Source organism: Tyto alba, unplaced genomic scaffold (assembly GCF_018691265.1).
Source record: "Tyto alba isolate M040663 unplaced genomic scaffold, T.alba_DEE_v4.0 Super-Scaffold_22, whole genome shotgun sequence".
Lineage (NCBI taxonomy): Eukaryota > Metazoa > Chordata > Aves > Strigiformes > Tytonidae > Tyto > Tyto alba.
This window is the reverse complement of record NW_024881296.1, coordinates 9,292,037-9,314,345: the sequence shown is the minus strand read 5'-3', so window position 1 is coordinate 9,314,345 and position 22,309 is coordinate 9,292,037. Positions and strand designations below refer to the sequence as shown.

General features: G+C 35.0%; 1 protein-coding gene across 7 annotated transcripts in view; it reads right to left on the bottom strand.

Annotated features, from left to right (window-relative positions):
• Nucleotides 1-22,309, bottom strand: part of RYR2 (ryanodine receptor 2) — a 430,624-nt gene that overhangs the window by 115,016 nt on the left and 293,299 nt on the right. For all 7 annotated transcript variants that reach the window (XM_033008863.2, XM_042795831.1, XM_042795834.1 and 4 more), the window contains 13 exons: nucleotides 21,493-21,596; nucleotides 19,988-20,123; nucleotides 19,114-19,300; nucleotides 18,529-18,634; nucleotides 17,153-17,273; nucleotides 15,734-15,903; nucleotides 14,526-14,746; nucleotides 11,463-11,553; nucleotides 8,051-8,191; nucleotides 6,479-6,642; nucleotides 4,129-4,207; nucleotides 3,409-3,498; nucleotides 2,136-2,273 (listed from right to left, as the gene is read on the bottom strand). In XM_033008863.2, coding sequence (XP_032864754.2) covers nucleotides 2,136-2,273; nucleotides 3,409-3,498; nucleotides 4,129-4,207; nucleotides 6,479-6,642; nucleotides 8,051-8,191; nucleotides 11,463-11,553; nucleotides 14,526-14,746; nucleotides 15,734-15,903; nucleotides 17,153-17,273; nucleotides 18,529-18,634; nucleotides 19,114-19,300; nucleotides 19,988-20,123; nucleotides 21,493-21,596 — 1,748 coding nt within the window. The remainder of the gene's footprint in view (nucleotides 1-2,135; nucleotides 2,274-3,408; nucleotides 3,499-4,128; nucleotides 4,208-6,478; nucleotides 6,643-8,050; nucleotides 8,192-11,462; nucleotides 11,554-14,525; nucleotides 14,747-15,733; nucleotides 15,904-17,152; nucleotides 17,274-18,528; nucleotides 18,635-19,113; nucleotides 19,301-19,987; nucleotides 20,124-21,492; nucleotides 21,597-22,309) is intronic.

Genomic DNA, 22,309 nt, shown 5'->3' with positions numbered 1-22,309 from the left:
TGCATATCTCTGAAAAGCAAAAGGATCCTATATAGTCTAACTGAAAATACATCAGGGGTGATAAACTTAAGTGAGATTTAAGCAAAGGTCTATATATTTTGCTCCCAAAGACAAACAGCCATCAGACATAAATCCCCCTCATTCAAATGCAAATTTCATTTCAATTAATTTAAGATTTTAACTCATTGTGAATAATTCTGTAACATAGTTATGACTAAATCTTTGTGTCTCCTAGATTATTTTTTTCTCAGCAGGTGAAATCTCAGACAATCTAGTTTAAGATGAATTCATGCAAAAATCAATCTTTAAATTTGTCTTTTCAACCCTATTTCTATGTGTAGGAATAAAACCTACTAAATACATGTCTTTTTCCTTTTGTCCCTCCTCCCCACTCAAAAAATATGACCATTTTGTCATTTTTTCTTTCTACTGTCTAAATTTGACACAGGTTTGCTCATTAATTGACACAAATGTTCAAAGAAGGATGAAGAATGATGGAGATTCCCTGGATGTCAAGCCACTGATGCAAGAAATGTGGCTAGAAAAGGGGCTTTTCTGGGCTTTCCTCTATGGATTCTGCTGTAACAGGTAAATTCATGTCCCCCACAGGTACATCCTCCTTTAGAAAGAACAGTGTCCTGAATTTTGTTCCTACATCTGACATTATTTTCATCTGCATGCATATGAGCATGTACAAGGCCTAGAAGTTCAAAGGCCTCCTTTCCAAAGGCTAGTATTTTTAATAGAGAATAACACAAAGGATGTACAAGCATCACACAGTAAATAAATACAGATAAAGCATTGTTTTCTAAAGCAAACAATGCAAGCATCATTACATTAACATGAAGATACTGATACTTGAAATTTCTCAAGTGAACGGAGGAAAATGCTATTGTGTGTGTGTGTGTGTGTGTGTGTGTGTGATGACAGCACAACACATTTTAAACAGAGGATGACTAGTAAAATAATAGTGTACTCTGAAATACAGAAATATTTCAGGCTTCAGAAACTTCTAGAAAAGTTATGTAATTTTATTACAGTAAGGGAAGACTGTAACTTAGCTACAAAAGCTAATAATAATTCGAATCTCAAAATAATCTCAAATAATAATTTGAATCTCAACTGTAAAGCTATTCATTCCAACGAGATCCTTATGATTAAAGTATATACTAATATCTCTGTCAGTATAGTCTTTGGGGCTGGTGTTTTAAATACCCAAAATTTGAGAGATTTGGAAGTCAAACTACGATGTGTAGTTTAGCTCAAGCGCTATATCAAATCACTTGATACACACTTTCTAGTGCCTATACAGAGTGAAGAGGCAGGTTCAACTGCTCATTTTTCACAGGCATATCACCACTCATACATGTAAAAAGTGCAGAGTTAAGTGGAGAGGAGAGGGAAAGACTTTACCCTTCTTTTTATTTCCCCCATTGGTTTGACTCAATGTGTGTGTGACTGAGAGAGAGATTTTTTTCCCCTCTCCAATTTAACAGCAAATTATATGGAGCTCTAAGAGAATACAGTGCCAGTATTTGTCCATTTTATCCTTACAGCATTTTGATTTAAGAAGGCTATTCTAATGGGGAAAAAAACCCACTATCTTTAACATTTTCAGAATTTTGGCTGTCTGTAGGTGTAAAATTTATGCTGCATTAACATCAATGTTTGTATCCATTTTTCTTAAAAAAGGAAAAATTAAAATAATTTATATGTGTAGCTTTATTTCTTTACAAGCTTAAAGGAATCTGTAGCTGCTGAATTCCAAAAAATAGTGGACTAAAATCATATTAATACTCACTATTAATGTGTAATCACTTACCGATGTATCTAATTCACCTAAATAATATAGTTAACTTTAAATGCAGTAAATTAATACATTCCTATTTCAGTTTTGTTCCATTTTTTTTGAAAATGTTTTTTAACATATTACTTTAGAACAGGGAAAGAAAGTTCCAGCTTCATTGAATAGAAATTCAAACCAATCTTCAGAGTTGTACAATTGCTTGTGAAATTTGCTTTCACATATTTTTATGCTATAAATTTATTTCATCACTTGTAAAATCAAAGATTGCCAAGCAGATTTTGCATTCTCTTTTTTAAAATAAGTTTTAAAAAAAAAAAAAATAGCTCACTTGACTGGTTTGAGATATGCGACGTGTCCGATTATATAGTGCCATGGAATCTCCCTCCCGTGTTCTTTCAATTCGCCATCCCCATGCCAGCATAGTTTTTAGTGATTCTTTGATTGGCCATCGATAAATTTCTTTCTCCTAGAAGAACACACATGCAATAATTGTCTTGCTTACTATGTAGCTGTTAGAAAGAAAAAAATAACAATTGGGATTTTTCCTGGTTATACTGAGATGCAAAGACATATACTGAAATTCAGCCCTTATGGCCCCAGGCTACTGCAAAGAAGCAAATAAATCATATAAGCTATTAAAAAGTTCATTTGTCATTTCAGAGGTGGGCAGAACAATTCTGGCCCTGCAGGAAGCTGATGATCACAGGGATAAGTGTGTTCATTGTTAATGGTATGCTCAAATATGAACTCAAAGGTGGAACAAGAAGTAATTATCAGGAGTAATGCAGTGTTTTGTCTGATACATGAAACAAAAAAACATAATCATAGAATCATTAAAAAAGTCTATGTTGGAATGGACCTCTGGACATCATCTGGATCAACCTTCTGCTGAAGTCAGATAAGCTAACCTAGTTGAGCTATCAACAGTTAACAAGATTAGGTTATCTAGGGCTTGCCATGTCATGCCTTGAATATTTGCAGTGTAGGTGATTTCACCACTTCTCTGGACAAACTATTCCAATGTTTAAATTGTCAAGACAAGAAGGATTTCAAGAAAACATTTCTGCTGAAGCAATTTATACACATTGACTTTTGTCCTGTCACTGTGCATCCCTGTGAAGAGAATACAACCATCTTCTCTGTAACTAGCACTTAGGTACTGGGAAACTGAGGTTATACCCCCATCAGCTTTCTCTTATTTAAGCTGAACAAATACAGTTCCTTCATTTGTCAAGTTCTCCAGCCTTCTAATCATCTTGGTGGCCCTCTGCTGGAGACCAGACAAAGCTTAAACCTAAGTCTTCACTAAGCAAGCAGACATTCCTCTATGACCTCACTGTAAAAGTATACTAGCAATATGACACTTCAGTTTCACCATAAGTTATGCCATATAAATTCAGCCATAAGAGAAAACAGGTTGAGTGGCCTATTTATTGTACGGTAAAACCCTCCTATCTCTTTCTGAGAAGGCAACAATCACACATTAGCTGATGGACTCTAAATAAATTTAAAAAAAACTGATATAATCACAAGGTGATATTTTCACAGTTAATGAAGCAATCTTTCAATCATCCTGGATCAAGAATGAACAAATTCCTTACCTTTTCAGACAGTAACTTATATTGTTTCATTAATGGTTGCACTTTCGCAGATTCAGAATATGTTTCACCATATGTCCATCCATTAGCAAACTGAAAACCATAATAATGAGAGGAAAATAATGTGGAAAAGCAAAAAATTATGAAAAATCCTGGGTTTATTGGTACAAAGAAACTGAACAATGCTTCTATAGAGCTGTTCTCTCAAGACTTCCTTTCTACTATTTTCTCAACATTTTCCCAACCAGCATTTTTATTATATACACATGATGAAATTTATTATGTAGCATGCCACTCTTTTGAAAATTAATGACCACACAAAGATAACATTTCAATACATTTTTCCTGGAAATATTTATATAGAGCAGAATACTGCACTCCAATTGAGTAACTATTCTTAATACTGGACACACAGACTGCACAAAGGAATAAAAGCCCTTCAGAGGTTTTTTGGTTAAAAAATTGAGATTTCAAGTCAATAAACTGTTACTCAAAAGTCAACAATAAAAATAATGAAATGGTGAAATACTAGTTTGAAATAATCATGTGTACTTACAGAACCTTCCCCCCAAATGCATTTCAAGAAAATATAGGTTTGTATCTTACCTACATACAAACTTGTAGCATTATGAAAAATCGTAATATCTAGAGTAGAATATTTTAAAGATTAAATGGATTCAAATAAAAATTCTCATTTTGCTTTAACAGGAAGATAGATTTTACCTTTTCCATTGACCATTTGTCGTGAGAGTGTTCTGCATATTTGTTAATGAAATATTCTAGCTTTTCAGGGATTGTAATGCTGAAAGTGAAGAGAAAAATAGCTATTATATCACACATGCTAAAATGTGAATGCTTTTGTTTTGAACAAAACTTTCAAATAAATAATTAGCAGTGCATACAAGCATTCAAAGCATCTTACTGTGCTCTGTTTCCTCACGGTTTATTTCAAGCCCAAGTTAAATCAAAGAAAAAATCTGAGTTATTTAAAGTGCACTGAATGAGAACCACAGTTGCTTTAGGCATTTTATTTCTTTGACACACAAGTGCAGGGAAAAAACAGTAATGATACCAAGCACTTATGAGTTTTGTCACATATTTCACATATTTCTATTACTATTACTAATATTAATTTTCTTAAGGTTAAATATATAACTATGACCTATAGTTTCAGAAATATGGTGGTAACTTATTGGACATGTCCACTGTAAATTAAGTGTGCTAACAGTCCTTTTTGAAACACATCATCTATTTTATATATTCCTATACATTTTACTATATGCTTGAAGCACTTTAAATTTTAGCTACAACTCAAAAGTTATATGCTCAAGGCTTTATTTTCCAACACCCCAGTGAATATTAAAGATATTCAAATCCTTATTAAAAATGGAAAAATCCACAAATAAATGCTCTAGCCCTTCAACAGGTATACAAGACAGTGCAGAAGTGAAGGTTTCATAAGCAGTAATGAAAAAGCAGCTATCCTTAATGTCAAAAAAGCACTAGAGACAGAATCCTCTTCCAGAAATAATTTATCAAATATCAGTATTTTTCTGCATCTGCATTCCTACAAATGAAAAGCAATAATTGTTTCTTGATCACTTATGAAATAGCAAAATATTTGCTCCTAAGACAAAGAATTTTGGCAGCAAGTGTTACAGTGCCATCTACTGCAAAGTAGAAGAGTCTGGTTTTTAATCTCCAGTCACAGGGTGGGGAAAAAGCAGAAATGAAAAACAAAATTATGTCAGAGTTACAGTTTGTAAGAGCCTAACCACACACAAAGGACAGAGAATATTTATCCATCGTGGTCACCAGGTTTTTTTATTGTTTGGAAGTATGTATTTTGAGGATAGCTCTACTAATAATATTATACTTTCAATAATTTCAGAAATGCAATAAACTGACAAGTTCAGTAAGGTCATACTACCTATAGCTTCATATAACTAGGTCTAGGACTAATAAGCAATGCAATGCAGGATTTGCTTGTTAAAAAATTGTAAGATAGGTTGGAAGTGATGGTGATAAAAGTAGTGCTTTCTTTGTCTTGAATGTGGTGACTGATGATTTGGGTAATGTTACATAATGTTTTCTGAGTTTTTCAAATATATTCTGGCTATCTACAATTTTCCTCTGAAATGACACCAGAAAAAGTAATCTTCGATTCGTTAAATGATAGTATAATATCCTTACTAAATTTTGTTATATCTTCATATGTCTTAAATACATCTTAGTCAAATGAATGTTACTGGTCACTGATGTGATTTCTATATTCCAGTTTAGATGATGGCTTTTACTGTCATATTTCGATGTGCATACATGTACAAGCATGCTGTAACAAAGGTATGAATCTATTGATGGTATTCTGTGTTATGAACATTGATACAGGCAGAAAGCTCACATAGGCAACTGAAGCAAATGTCTTACAAGTGACATTTTTAAAGATATAATGCATAACCACACTGCTGTAAGACTATTCTATATGAAGGAGAATGAGGCACTGGCTGTAGTCAAAAAACGGGGCACAAAACCCCCCATTCAGATATGTGTTTTGTCTGGGTAATGTACTTAAAAAAACACGGTCGGTGTCTGATTGCCTAGAGAGAGTGAAGATCTTTCTGCCCAGTTCCCCATTATGAATAGTAAAATTAGATTATATATGAATGCATGATCATCATCATTTTCTGTAGGTACACTATCATTCACACACTGGAATTAGTGCCTTAGCACATGTTGATAATGACAGGAATGATGTAAACTAGTCTACTTTATCTGCTCCTAAAAATATACAGAGGTAACTGAATAGTTCTATCTTCATGCTGAAAATGCATTACAAATGTTCTAGGTTGAGCAAGAAATTAGTTATGTAACTGAATATTTATTGCTTTATATGATTTAAAATAAATACATTAAAAAAAATAAATAAACTTAAGGTCTCTATTTTATCTAGAAGATAAGCATTCGGAAGAGAATAAAAGCGGTAAGTTCACATCATACCCAAAACCCGATTCCATTCCTCTTTTACACATTCATGATAAAAAAAAAAGACTAATTGAACAAAATAATTCCATACTTTGAGGTATCAACAGGTTGAGGATTAAAGTTCCCATCTGAATCCATTGAAGACTGTTTTTCCATCATATTGACATAATTTGATTCCATGTAGTCTGGAGGTAAGGCCCCTGCAACTGCACTCAAACAAGGCAAAGCCAATTTGAACAGTTCTTGTTCATACTTCTGTGGAACACAAAGAGAATAGAAAGTGAGTAGTGATTGGAAGCTATCAACATCACTGCCTGAAACTGATATAGCTATATACATGTGAAATCAGGCAACCACAGAATAACTTTCTTACGCTGTGTGAAATTGAATTTTTGTTCTAAAACAAAGGAAACTGACTGTCCAAAGCATATTATACACTATAAATAAATCTAGGATCAAGTCTCGAGCTTCCAGAAGTAAATGGGAAAAGTATTGACTTCAATAGGAGCAACTAGGCATTTTTCAGATGTCTGGGAAGAGAACATAGCACAGGAATATGTATATCATTTCTAAATATCCAGATTTGAAATGAAGCTCTTGAAATTTTAAATGGGTTGGTGTCGTGTTTTAACCCGAGCCAGCAATTAAGCACCATGAAGCTGCTTGCTCACTCCCCCTCCCTTCCAGGACGGGAGGAGAATTGGAAAAAAAAAGTAAAACTTGTGGATTAAGATAAAGAATAAAAAAAATATATATGAATAAAAATAATAATTACAAAATATAATAATAGTAATGTAAAGGAATATAATAAAAAAAAGAGAGAGAAATAAAACTCAAAAAAAGACAAGTGGTGCACAATGCAATTGCTCACCACCCACTGACTGATGCCCACACAGCGACCCACCCCTCCCGGCCAACTCCCCCCAGTTTCTACACTGAGCATGATGTCCTGTGGTATGGAATATCCCTTTGGCTAGTGCGGGTCAGCTGTCCTGGCCACACTTCCTCCCAGCCTCTTGTGCACCTCCTCTCTGGCAGAGCACGGCAAACTGAAAAGTCCTTGACTTAGGATAAACACTACTTAGCAACAACTAAAACGTCAGTGTGTTACCAACATTATTCTCACACTAAATTCAAAACACAGCACTGTTCAGCTACTAGGAAGAAAATTAACTCTGTCCCAGCTGAAATCAGGACAGCTGGTTAAAAATGCTCACAGAATGAACAATAAGTATATACCAATGTGTATCATTAAACTTTTGTCCAACATTGGATTGTGTCAAGGGTGATGCAACTACAACTACTAAGCAAAGGACTATGCTCTTGGTTTACAGGATAGTGTGTGACGCAGAAAAGTGCAGCTTTTAGTCAGCTACAGATGCTTGAATTTGCTTTTAGGGATCTGAAATGTAGTTGACCTGTACAGATACACCTCAAGATTACTTCATTAGCTATACAGTACGTTTTAATGAGCAGATAAAATGATATACCTATGTTAAAGCAGAAGCTATAAGAGGAAGAGTTAAATTTACTAAAGCCTATATTTTTCCCTTTGAAGTGGGAAATAGAGTGCTGGTAAAAGCTGGGTAAGAATGACAGATTAAAGAAAAAAGGTTATATGGTAAAGCTCTTACAGTAGTAGGTGGATATTAAAATTAATTACCTTTTGAGACAAAGCATCGAAAATACCCCAGAACAACTTTCTGGATAAATGAAGTTCTTCTTCTGAGGCAGCACCAAAATTACCCCATCCACCTGGCAAGCAATAATACTTCCAGCATCTTTCATAATGATTTGTCAGCAACTAAAACAGAACATATTTTGAAAGTAAATAAAATATAACTGTTGATGGTTTTCCGTTCTGGCACTCGATCATTACACAGACACTGCCAGAAAAATTTCTAACTTTTATCAAGAAGCCATGTTGTGTATCTATTCTTTAAATCATTGGTGGATACACACAGAATAAGCAGTTCTTTAACATTAGAGGCATATGCAAAAAGCATGTGATGCAGGATAATTTTCCCCAACACCACAAGAACTCTGACAGCCCAGCTGAAGAGAAGAATACATCTCAATCTGTGTGCTGCTGTTCCAAACACTGCTGCTTGGTGGGTAAGAGTAGAACCATGATTTCACCTAGTTCCCAATTACTGTTTACATATCTGAGAGCTATTTAACAATAACTCCCAGTGTGATTCATCTCTTCTGTGAGTCCTGAAACCTGCTATCTATCTGCCCTCCTGCCCTTCTCTATTACAGCTGGCAGAGCAACTTTATCCTCTCTCCCTCTCTTTCATTATATACATATTTCAGGGATACTTTCTTCTTAAGTGGTTACAAGATTCCAGATTATTAGTGACTCAAAGGGTGCAAGGACATGCTACTGGGTATTTGTCAAAGTAAAACATCACAAAGTTTGCACTTAATGTGTCCTCTGTGTCCCTGAGTCACAGACAAGAAGAGGAAAAATTATTTGTATATCCGTCAGCAAAGGCAGTCCCAAACAACAAATTTCTGGCAATAGTGAAGTATGAAAATCTAGTCCTACTCAGGGGCAGATTTTCCTAAGGCACAGAATGATCTTTCTAAAAACTTTATCTGGAATTTTAATTGAGAGTTCATTTTAACAGTTCATCAGAGAAAAAGGGAACTGCTTCAACATCACTTTGCAAAGCATGTTGACAAAATGTTACAAGTCACAGTCAGTAAACTGCTCCCAGGAAAAGTCCTGGTGTGTAGAAGTGAGGATTTTGATAACCTAAATTCTGTGCAGTTCTGTTATACTTCTCATAGATCAGGAAAAAAAAAATCCATATAATGAATTTGTATATCATCAGATTTAAATTATTCTATTATTATCTATTTACTATTTAAATTTTCAGATGATTGAAAAAAAAAAAAAGGAGAGAATATACATGCATATACAATATAAAAAGACAGAGATTTTATCATTCATGTAGAACCACAGGGGTCTAAGTAATATGGCCTCTAAGAGTCTAAGATGTATTTGAAATTTTTTTTTTTTTAATGAATTCTATTACACAATGGCCAGACTTCATGTCTGCTTTTGGACAACACATGAGTGTTAATGTAAGTGTATATATTTTTAAATCTAGCCAAGGGTAAAGGCAGATTTACTCTTAGAGAAGTCCCTGATGAAGCACTGATAATGATTTAAGAAGAAATAAAAACGAGACAGCCCTGTTCCAGAAAATTCACACCAAATTATACAGGAGAATCACCAGATTTCAATTCATATGTTGCCTAAACAGAGGTAATTTTTAATTGTAGAATCCAGCAAAGGTATTCACAGTAGATAGCACTCTATTCTGATTTAGCTTTCATGATTTCCTCCCCTCTTCCTATTCAAAATTACATTTTCAGATTTATTATTAACATGTGGCTGTCTCTTTCGACAATTATAACTTGTTTGATAGCACAAGCCCATAGGGAATATGCATGGTACTTTCAAATCAGAAACACATTAGTAGATATAAGTAGGAGTCTCTTGTTAAATCACTGAAAATCAATTTATTGTCAGTGAAATGTTTGAAAATTTCTAGTTCTGTCTTCGGATAAAAAATTCACTTTTCTCAGAAGCTTTTACTATTTGTTTAGGTGTCAATGGACAAAATCATTTTCTCATGCTAACACCATGCTTCTCTTCATATCTATTTTCTACCTAAGCCTGACGTGCCAAAAGGACTTAATTATTATTTCCTTCCTGTTCAGTTCAGCAACATGGGAAAGTCTCTACAGTGAGGACCCTCGGGACCAAAAACCCTCCTGCCCTAGATGAACAGATCCCAGGGAGCTGGGGTTGTTCTTACCCCTCCCACCTGCAAAAAAAAAAAAAAACAAACAAACAAACAAACAAAAAAAAACACAAAAAAACCCACAAAAAACAAAAAACAACAAAACAAAAACAAACAAACAAAAACAAACAAACAAAAAAAAAAAAAAAAAAAAAAAAAGAACCATAGCCTCACAGGGACCACCAAGATACTATTTGTTTTTTGCAGCACATAAAAAGTCATAATGTATTAGAAAGGTCCCCTTCAGGGCAGTATATTAAATTATCAACTGCTTTTCTCACACATAGTCACTAAAGAATGACTGCTCTGGCATCTTTAATTTGATTGAGCACTTCTTGGGGGACACAACCAAATTATAAAGTCCTTGGCAGGGGCAAGACCATGCTGCATATCCTGGCTTCGAAATTAATGATTTAAATTCCTCATCTGAGGTCAGAGACCATAATCTGGCTAGTAGAAGCCTGCGTAATTCTGAGGAGTATTCTGGCAAAGAAATCAGATGTAAAATGCAATTAATCCTGATATGTGTTTTTTTAAAGCATAAAGAAATATTAAATAAGAAAAGATTAAATATCTTGTTCAAAGTTGCGGTGGGAAAGCATTAAAAATGACTGCTGAAAAACAGCAGTAGATAAGGTGAGAAATGATACATTTCTTAGAACTGCTGATGAAATCTGAGGAATCTTTAATAAATGTGTCATCTCAGAAAGGAAAAAACACATTTTCTTGTGCATTAAGAATCAGAATCAAAAGATATAGAGAAACATTTGGGGGCTGAAAAGAAAAAATTGAATATTATTAAAAAACATGTACTGCTTGGATTTCCAAGCACAAACAACAGAAAAAGTTCATTTTCCAAGAGGAGGGGAAACCAAGGCAGAGGGCAGAAGTAAGAGCACATATAGATTACCAATTGCTATCTTCCTTTGTGCACTGGATTCTGCTTCCCACCCCCAAAGGTTTTTCTATTTTGTTTCCATATGGGCTTTAAAAAAAAAGGAGATAACTAAAGGAGAAGCAAATACTAGACACAGACTTCATAATTCCACATGGATGGATGTAAATTAGACTGAATTCCTGCTGAAGCAGCAATTTATCTTTAAGAATTATGGTCTTAGATTATTGCAGAGTGAAGATGAAGTAACAAAGAAGATAGAAAATATTCTCCATGGAAGTATTTTCCGTTGCATTTTGTTACAAGAAATGCTGTTGAATATTAAAATATACTTTTTTCCTTGTATTAAAATATAATTTTACCTTGAGAGGCATCTTTGCATGTTCATTTAATAGAGGAACATCAAATACTAGTCTTCTTAGCAAATGCTGCATCATGGAAGGCCGCAATTGCCTAAATTCAGACAAACCATTTCAAAAGGATGTACCAGCATAGTTTCATGTAAATAATTAATAAATACATTAAAGCAACCTGTCAGTTCTATGCCATTAAAATTTTTCAAATTCGTAAAATAATAGGATTTGGCTTGTGGCGCTAAAAAAATGTGTCCAAAAGACAACAAACAAGTACATACCAAAGAAAACCTTCTGAACAAGCTGCAAATCAAATACTTTAAAGAAGCAGAGATAATATCTGATCTATACACAATCAGTGAAAAAAATGCTAAATTTTTATATTGTGTATTATGATCACCATGACCATGAGAAAAGGCTATAACATTAATTTATTGTAATATATCTCAATGGCTCTTAAAAATATCCTAGAAACTAATGAAGACATATGATCCCTAACTCTTTAGATGTACTAAACAAGACACACAGCAGTGGGGACCAACTGGAAGGACAGAAGAAATAGGTATAGCATGTATGTTAGAGTGCTATGGACATTAAACATTTCAAGACAAATAACGGACACTTGTCCATTTTATTGGTTCTTATCAAGGTAATATATATATGAAATGATCAACATGATATATTTTATTGTGCTGAGTTTGTGTGTGTGGCAGGGTTTTTGGTAGCAGGGGAGGGAGCTACAGCAGTGGCCCCTGTTAGAAGCGTCTTGAAGCATCTCCAGCCTCAAGTCAGACCTGGCTCTGGCCAAAAACCATCCAATTAGTGAAGGTGGCCACGCCTCTGTGATAACATATTTAGGAAGGGGAACCTGGGAGTAGTGGGAGTTGCGAGGAGGAGTTGGGAGGGAGACACCTAGGAGAGACACTGAGGTCAGTGGAAGGAAGGAGGAGGTGGAGTGTGGGGAGGTGTGCCAGAGCAGACTCCCCTGCAGCCTGTGGTGTAGGGAATGCAGTCTCCTTGCAGCTCATGGAGGTCCACAGTGGAACAGATGCCAACCTGCAGCTCACAGAGGACCCCAGGCTGAAGCAGATGTCTATGCCTGAAGAAGGCTGGGACTTTGTGTGAAGCCCCCACTGTTGTGGTTCATCACTGGGAAGACTGCAACACACAGGAGGGACTCATGCTGGATCAGTTCAGGAAGAGCTGCATCCCATAGGAGGAACTCATGCTGGAGAAAGTTCATGGAGGACTGCCTCCCGTGAGAGGGACCCCATGCTGGAGCAGGGCAGGAGTGTGAGGAGCTCCTCCTTCCATGAGGAGGAAGGAGCAGCAGAGACAGCGCGTGAGGAACTGACTGCAACCACCATTCCCTGTCCCCCTGCACCACTGAGGGTGGTGAGGAGGGAAGACATATGGAAAATTACAAATTGCCTGTAGCGGCCAGGTTTGTCTACAGGACTGCTTCATCTAATAATATTTTGTTCATAGTTCTGCTTAGGAATCTGCCTAATGAAAGAATAAGGTACACCTTATCTATGACTAACAGGCTTGAGGCTCAAGCCTGTCTGCTTACATGATTTAGGTACACTCCCATCTAGGAAAAACAAGATAATGGAAGAAGGACACTGAAGCCTGCAGAACTACCAAATGCAACTGGTTTTGTAAGGGAAAGGGGAAGACAGGATCAAGTTCACAGAAAAGACACTGTGATGAAGATGAGGGCAATGAAGTAAAAGACCACCGGGGCTCCTAGAAGAACAACTAGAGACTGGAGTGAGCATGCAGAAGTAGGTGGCAACATATTATAATGATTTCTTGGAAAAGTAATTAATATTGTAATTAGTTCTTAGAACTTACATGAATATGTAAGTGAATTGTGTATAAATATCATAAACTCCACTACGCTGCAGCGCATATTAGGAGGAATGATCCCCTATGCATCCGTTGTGTCAAATAAAGAGTACCTGCTTAATAGCTATTATAGCTATTGAGACTGAATTCTTGGCTTCAGGGCATAGGTAGAGAAACCAAGAGCAAAGCCGAACCCGGGAAGAAGGAAGGGGTGGGGGAAAAGATGTTTTTAAGGTGCGGTTGTACTTCTCACTGTCCTATTCTGTTTGTTAAGTGAAGGTGGTGGCGGCGTTTGAATTAAATTTATGTTCTTTTTCTTCCTCTAACAAGTCTGTCTTTTGCCAGTGATCATAATGGGTGAGTCATCCCTTCCTGTACTCATCTCAGTTCCCAAGCCTTTTGCTTTATTCTCTCCTTCCCATTCCAGAGGGGGAAAAAGTAAGTGAGCAGCTGCATAGCGCTCAGCTGCCCTCTAGGCTCAAATCACAACATTTATAAAGACATGCTATACAGTAGTTTTTTACAGTACTGTAATATAAATGTCTTCCATTTCTGAACACATTTCCACATTATGCAAAAAAAAATTATGGTGAAATAAATAAAAAAAAAAAACTCCCACGATTTAAAAGCCTAAATGTTGCTAAATTTAATTAGAAATTTAATTCATAAGTGTCTAGTCAACTTTTGATAATTGGGCCTGTAGACTTATAAAAAAATTGGATAATAATGAACTGGTTTTGCAACTGCAGATGCCTAGACAAAATTTGCCCCGTAGTTGTCAATTATGAGGTAATAACAATCCTAGTCATTGATTAGGATTTCAAATGTAACACAACACAAGCAAACATCTCCATAGAACTGTATAATCGACTGATTACCAACCATACTGCCAATTTGTACAGCTGAAACTATTTAAATGGCACTTCGGTGTATGTACAATTCCACATTTCCAGAGCTTCGTCCTTTTTCCAGTACGTCCTCTTAGTTAATCGCCAAGGTTTTAATTCAAAAGCTCTGTATTAGCAAAATAACTGAGGACTGCATATGAGTGATTAATGAAGTTGCAAACTGAATAGAGTGTATTTAAAAATATCACAAACATCTGACAGAAAAAAAAAAAACTTAATTATACTACTGGTGGCATAGTTTTGTATTCCTGTATTCTAAATATTATAGGTTACTTTATCAATTAGCATTCTTGTACAGCCAGTATTTTCTTACCCGCAGATAGACAGCAAACACTCTTCAATAGAATCTCGCTGAGCTTTGGTAAGAGAGCATCCCTTTGAGAGTCTGTACACAGTATGCAATAAGGAATCGATGAGGGAAGCATGGTGCTCTGTGCCAGCAAAAAGAGGAGCACACCTGGTCAACAGAGGCAAGACTGCTGTGCAAAGGTATCGATTCAGAGCCAAAGCCATATCTGTGGCACTTAAAGCAGCCTATGAATTAAATGGGACAGAAATTAGATTTGTCTCATCAATGTTGTTACGAATGAAAAGAACTACTTGTTTGTGGTTTTATCTTGTAGTAGTTATAAAGACAGAAATTTCCAAAACACACAAATGAAAATTTGAAACCTACTGGAAGCTGGATGCCTGGTTTCTTTTCCTGCTTCTGAAGTTTCACAGATGGCTTTTGTTTTGTTTTGTTTTTAAAGAACGAAAACATAAAGGTAGCCATTCAAAAGCAAAATCATTTTCTAGACTATATTGAAGAATGTCATAGTTGCTTAACAGAACATTCCAAAATGAGCTAATACCAGTCAAGCCTAACTTTACAAAACTCAGTATGTTTCTGTATTATCATCAAGCCCGAGTTCCAAGTGAGCAAAAAATTCTCACCTGCTCTTTCTTAAATAACAACATAATTACTTTCAGAAAAATGTTGACATAAAAGGTCAGATAGGGAAATCATGTCCATGCCTTAGCCTTCATATAAGCTCTCTAAATTGGATCTTTCTGGACCAAGTCAGCTAAGAAAAATTAGATGGAAATAAGAGTCACAGAAAAAGAGGCAGCAATTTTGAGGAGGAACTAAAACAAAAATTTAGTGATTTCCTAAATAACAATGTAGATGTCCCTAACAAATAAACACTTTCTGTATATCTTTGGAAAAAGGCTCTCGGTTACATGCTTCATTGGCAGCTTATCTGATTTTGATTCCATAGCACAAGCTCAGAAATTCTCCTGGGGAAATTTATTGCATCTCTTACACATACAGGGACTCTAAAAAGTCAGCATCATTCTGGAGAATGATTCTTCACTGTTCTTCAAGTATTCTCAAAGTTTAGCAGCAACAGGCAGCTCATCAAGCATTTGAGAAATGCAGAAGATGAAGAAATAAAAAATGGCTTTTTGAGAGATGAAAAATGCTTCAGTGTTCAGTAAGATAACGGAATCAAAATAACAACAGAATTAAACCCTTACCGTATCTAAAGAAGCAGCTGCACGAAGATCTGGCAGAAAGCCAACTTCAAGAAGATGTAGAAGAAAATCCTGGTCCTCAATTCCATAGACCCTGTCAAGGAACAAAACCATGGCTGCCTTGTGATCTGGGCAAAACCCCGCAGACATGTCAGGTTCCACCACAGTACCATCTAAAAGGAAGAAATAAGACTTCAGTGACAAGGACCATCCTTCACCAGCAGACTAGGAAGTCATGCTACTACTTGTCAGAGATTTTGAGTCTCTGTTAATATCTAAGGATCTTCCTCATGGTTTTGTTACACAAAGGCAACATATTTGTAGTTAACTGAAAAAGTCTGCATAAGGCAAATTTCTACCCAGATAGACTTCAAATTCCATACATGCTTTTCTTGTATGGAAAGGGGGTTTCTTATCAGTTGGTATTCTATTAGGATAAGTACTTAAAACATACTAGTTCATCTACAGAACTACCTAGTTCTTAGAAGAACCAGGCAGAAAGAAAAAAAATATTCTACATCAAACACCCGACGAATGCAGCACTGGTGAGCATATCTGTAATGTATGACAATGAATTAAGATTGTGCTAAAAACTCTGTTTCTGAAAAGTTCTGAAATATCTGAAAGAAATTAATTTCATTATTTTTAAATTTTGATACTTTTATTTTCAAAAACAAATAAACAATTCTTTGTCTATGAGCTGTACTCTGTGCTACTGAGATATCACCTATAGATCTATCACTATTTGGAATATAAATAAATAAATGTGTAATAGAATGATTGAACTTTGTATCTCTTCTACTGTAATCTATTGGGCATTATTGTGCTGTAAGTCCCTAGACAATCCATGCTGCTCTCCTGATACCGAAAAAAGCAGATGTAATTCCTTTCCCTTTTATATTGATGCTCACATAGCTCCCACTATTGCAATCAATTCTATGTAGGCAGAAAACACAAATGCATTTGCACATGTATGTCACACCTATAACTTCACCATAGTTGCTGAAGAACAACTCTGGTGTCTTAGTAAGATCTGCTAGAAACAACTGATAGGGTTAGAAAAGCAAAAGCTAAGGATTATGTTATCAAGAAAAGAGACTGTAATTTTAAAAAATATTTTAGAAAAATAGAAAATATGAATTTTTAAATTTCTTTTAAAAGTTGTAATAGATTTTCATGTTTCAATTTAAATGAATGGGATTTACATCAGTAATTTAAGTGTACACAGAATTATTACCTATAGCATGAATAGAATTTTTTAAAGATGTTTGAAATGCATGATCTATCTCCTAATTGACACAATAAATATTTTAATTTCTATAACATTTTTAAATAATGCGAGAAGTATGAGTATCAATATGTCATTAAATTGCAAAACGTAAGAATGGGATGGGAGAAAAAAGTATGGAATAATCATCTTACCTTTAGCAATGGTTGGCATGTGGAAGGGAATACTAATTACTCCCACCAAATCTTCCAGTGGAATTAAAGACCGTAGGATTGATCTGATTCTAATGGCTTCCCCTTTACCAGCATGGATTAGCTAAGGAAAAGACAAATAAAAAATTAACAAGGTCTTCTTTTCATCTATGTGTTCACATTCTAGAAACTTCCTGAACCATAGACACACAAGATGACTGGTCTCAAAAATCACATTATAGTTAATAAAGTAAATTTTACAAAATCTGTATTTATTTGCTGTATTTTGGATGCAAATGTGCAAAGTCTAGAAATCTAGATGTTTGGTTATTAAATAAGACTAAGCCCACCTTTAGATGGAATGTTAGGTGAAATAAGTGAACAAAACATTAAAATATATCACAGGTGGGGGAAGTAGATTTTCAGATGAAAATAGCCATTTTTATTATCCTTGCCAAATAACAATATTTTCAGGCATCCCAGTTGTTTTGGTTTTGTTTTAAAAAAGACAGCAAGACAGGGAGAAAACAAGTAATTTCTTTCTATTCAAACAAAACAGATATATACACTGACCTTATTATATAGATATCCCTTTCTCTCTTATCAATCTCTGCATAAATCTGATACTGATCTATACTGATCCATATGAATTAGGGCACATTCCAGTGTGAAATGAGAAACTGTGAATAATTAAGTAGAATTTCTGAAGAACAGGAAGGTGTTTTGAGTAGTAAACAACAAATATTTTCAAATAGTGTCAAGCTCTTAGGAACTCAGTGGTCAGAGCTTGGGTTTTATAGCGTGAGTGTGTAATTCTTTGTATCTAATGGCAGAAATAGCGACATCTTACCTTTCAGAAGGTTTATCAGTGTGAACAAAGATTATGAGATATTGACACGTATGTCCAGGGACAATGCTTATTTCTACATTTTACAAGAATGCCCTATAATATTTACTCTGTTATAAGCAATTTAAACAATCTGTTTAAGTAAGTATACTAAGAGAGTAAAATCATGTTTTAGAAAAAAATAAATCACTCTACACCATCACAATAAATAGGGAAATTTGAGGAGCTTGATTGTCACAATGGACAATCAAATAATATTCGTGACAGAATGTTGCTGAAGACCAGCCACAGGGAACAGTAATCAGAAAACCAATGGAATAATTGATTTGATAAGAACAGCTTCTGAACGGTTTATAGAAATTCCTTCAAATTAGCAGATGAACAGATTATGTACATTAAGATACTATGTAGACATACCACTGCTTTAACACCTGATAATGTGTTACTGTGAAAAAGCCAAACATCAAACCACCGAGCAATCAATAAAGTGGCTATGTCTTTACTTTCCAATGCATGAAGACATATAACTTACATGCATTTCAGGGGCACAACGTCCTAAGAGATCAATCAAAGCAGCATAAAAGGTCATGATTGCATTTCCCATGTGAATAGTGTCATCTTCTTGTTCTTCCATTTCACTGTAATTAAATATTAAAACAATTCAAAGATAAAAAAAAAAATACAAGAAAGTTTTTACATCAGCAATAAAAGAAGAAATTCTCCTCACAGGTGTAGCAGCTTACACACAGTGGGTTCCTGTTAACTACTGGATTTCTAGAAGACTTGACACTGAATGGAATTTCTCCCTAAAAGATTGCAGTGACATCTGCATCATTACCATTTATCTGTCTCATTTTGCATCAGCGGACTGATTCTTAACTAACTGACAAAGAACAAACAGAATTCTAAAGAGGATTTAATATTTAGAGAGAGTTACTTAAATTAACAATGCAGAGGAAGCACTATTTGGTGGAAGACAAATCTCTACCCTCCATAGAATCCAATGAAGGATCCAGCTGATAATTCACATGTTAAAACAAATAAGTCATTTCATAGCTAAAACTATAAAACAAATAAACAAAAGTTATGGCAATGTAAGCAATTCCACTGCACCTACAGGATTTTACTAGATCCATTACTTGGGGAAGGTCCATCTCTTGTTGGATCTTCTGATATTTGTATTGCTTCCTCCATGGCAGCAAGCAACCCATTGCCTCCTTCTCCTCTCAGAGCTGGACCAAAACATTCAGGTCGACGGATAAGCAGTCTGACTACAACATTCGCGTTCTCCTCCACACTCTCTCCTACCACACAGAAAAATATCAACATTTAAGATTATATCTAAAAGACTTCTGAAAAAAAAAAATCAGAAAAAGGCACACAGAAGTGCAGAATGTATGCATTCATAGATACTTTTAACTACAAAACAGTTTAAATATTATGACAAAGTTACATAAACACACTTACTCCTCTGCTATTGTAATAAAAGCTATGAAATAAAATGTGATTTAATTAAAAATTCAATAGGTCCAAGGAAGTAACTATGTAATAAAGGAAGTTTAAAGAACCACTGAACTACTGATTTGTAGTAAAGACTCACAGTCACGTGAGAGAATTAATGAGGAGGCCAATATACCTGCTAAATACTAAAACTGTACCATCTAAATCTTCATCAAAAGAAGGGGGTTTTGCTCTGTGTCTATCACAAGTTTTATCATAAAAAGATTTAAGACTCTGCTCTACTTCCAAAGGAGATGTAGGCATTTCAAGACTAAAGATGGATCTAAAAACTGGGGCATAGTCTCATAAGACCCTATATGACTTGTGAAATGGAGATCCAAGTTACTGTGTGCCCTGCATAATTCTACTCTTTCTGTAAATTGCCCTTTAAATTTACACTAACACATTAAGTTGCTTTGTATTACTATTTTAAGTGACAAACTTATTTGAACGTTACAGGAAGATATAAAATTTATGGGTTTCTACTCTACCATTGCAAAAAACAGCAAAACGAAGAAAATCCAAATATCGCTCTCCTTCAACTGGATTCCATCCAATGTCTGGGTAGCCTTTAGAAATCAGCAAAGGACAACTTTGCAATCCACATCCAGCCAAGTAGCGAACCACCTAAAAGCAAGGTAAGATAAGTAAGATACTAATTGTGAAAAAGAAATGCAGTTTCAAAGGGAAGCATCCTCAGATATGGTGCCCACATTCTATTATCTCTGACAAAACCACATCATATTTTTGGCAAATCAGAAGAGCAGCCTCTCTCTTAGTTCACTTTACTGGTCTTTCCCTACCATGAACTGCAAGACATTACTTATCTCAATTCCATTTTTCATCTCTCTAAATCACTGCTTTGCTACCTATATCTCATTTCTCTTGCAACATTGAGCGTTACAAATTAGTTTTGCAATATTCCCCATCTACACACTATATATATTTGAAAACACATCTTCTAATATAACTCAGAGGCACACAGTTTTATTTTAACCTTTCCTTTTCACTTGTCTTTTTTCTTCCTTTATTTTTAAACATAGAGCAGTAACACTCCCTGTAATTCAGATCTACAGTCTCAGTACTATTTTTCAGTTGGCCCTCTCCTTTCTGAATTGTGAGAATTCTAAGTATAGTCTTTAACCAGTTCAGACAGCTTCATTTTGCTGGCCATTTATAAGAATGTTAAGTCTGAAAATGTCCTTTTAGACACAAATGGTTCATCTTCCTGTTCCAATAAAGGATCATCTAAACGTATATCACTCCTGACAGATGCTTTCCTACAAACATTATAACATCTCCAGAATTAGAGGTCTTCAAGAACAAATTGGACAATGTATTTCACTTTCTTACTTTCCATTAGAAAGTATGTTTTTAACGTCTATCTTGAATCTGTCTTTCCATTATTTAAGCCACTTCTCTTATCCACCACTGACATCATAACCGTTGTTCTATTCTTTTCTGCAGCAGCAATTTGCAATTCTACACAATTGTCATATGCTCTCTTGAGTTTTTTTATTCTTCAGTCTAATTAATCCCAATTCCTTCAATCTCTTCTGGAGCAGGTTTAAATGTTTGGAAAAAATACAGATAGATATAGTTAGGTATCTCTACAAAAATTTGTCATACATATATATAACAAGTTGCCACAAGGCTTCTAGTAACCCCTATTGCATTACACCACCACTGCATGTCACCATCAAGACAGAACAACAAAGAAAGATTTCAGCAATTAAGTTTTGTTGGGTATGGACTCCGCTATTTCCAAAGTAAGAGCTGCCCGAGGCAATTCCTTTTGGTTACACCTGTGTACCCAATAACTATAAACTCAGTTCAACTATCCAAACCACCAGCAGAAAGAACACACAATCAGATCTTGGTAGCATTCCTCTGACACTCCCATATAATTCTTACAATCTTGGATTTTGATTACTCCAGGAAACAGCAATCTTCCCCTCTCTACAGGAGAAAAATGCTTGATAAAGAAGTTACCAACCTTCTCCAGATCAGGCTCCCTTAAAGCTAGTGCAAGTTCATTGTTATCCATCACAGAGGCTGCTGCAACATCTAAAGGAGTTGATCCTCGCATAGAAGGAGAGGCTGTTGAAATAACATTTATTTTCAATACCAACTTAATAAAAACAAACAAATTAATGAGAAATACATTGACAGATTTTAATAAAATCCAACATTCTGTCATTAGTTAGCACATAATTATAAGCAAATAATTTATACCACTCAGTTTATAATAAATCATCATGCACTCGCATGAAACTTGACATTGATATGAAATCAAAACACAATGTAGATGTTCAAGCTAGAAACAACTTTTCTTACGCATTCCTATTCCCATCATATACTTTAAGATCTCATTCTTTCCACTTTATCTGACAACTTCATTTTGAGGAAAAAGTAGCAGAGATTTTATATCTAAAACACTGACATTTTTTGAAGTGTATTGAAATAGAAATTATCCTTAAGCTTTCAAATATAAGATTATATGTTATCTATTTCTTTTAGAAAATGGCAGTCATTATTGCATTAGAAAAAGCTAAGGTTTTCATATTAACACTCCAAATGCATTTGATTTGCCTGCTTTCTCTCCAAAAAGATTTTTATTTTATGCTTTTGTCCTGTACCTATACATAAGGAATTAATGATCATTTTAAAAATTACTGTGATGATTCTAAATAATTATATATTCTTAATTACAAGTACTAAATTAAATAAAGTGTAAATGTATCCCCCCTATAACACTTCAGTCTAGAAAAGAAAGGCTAACATTTTAAGATAATTTCAATGTTAATTTCTGG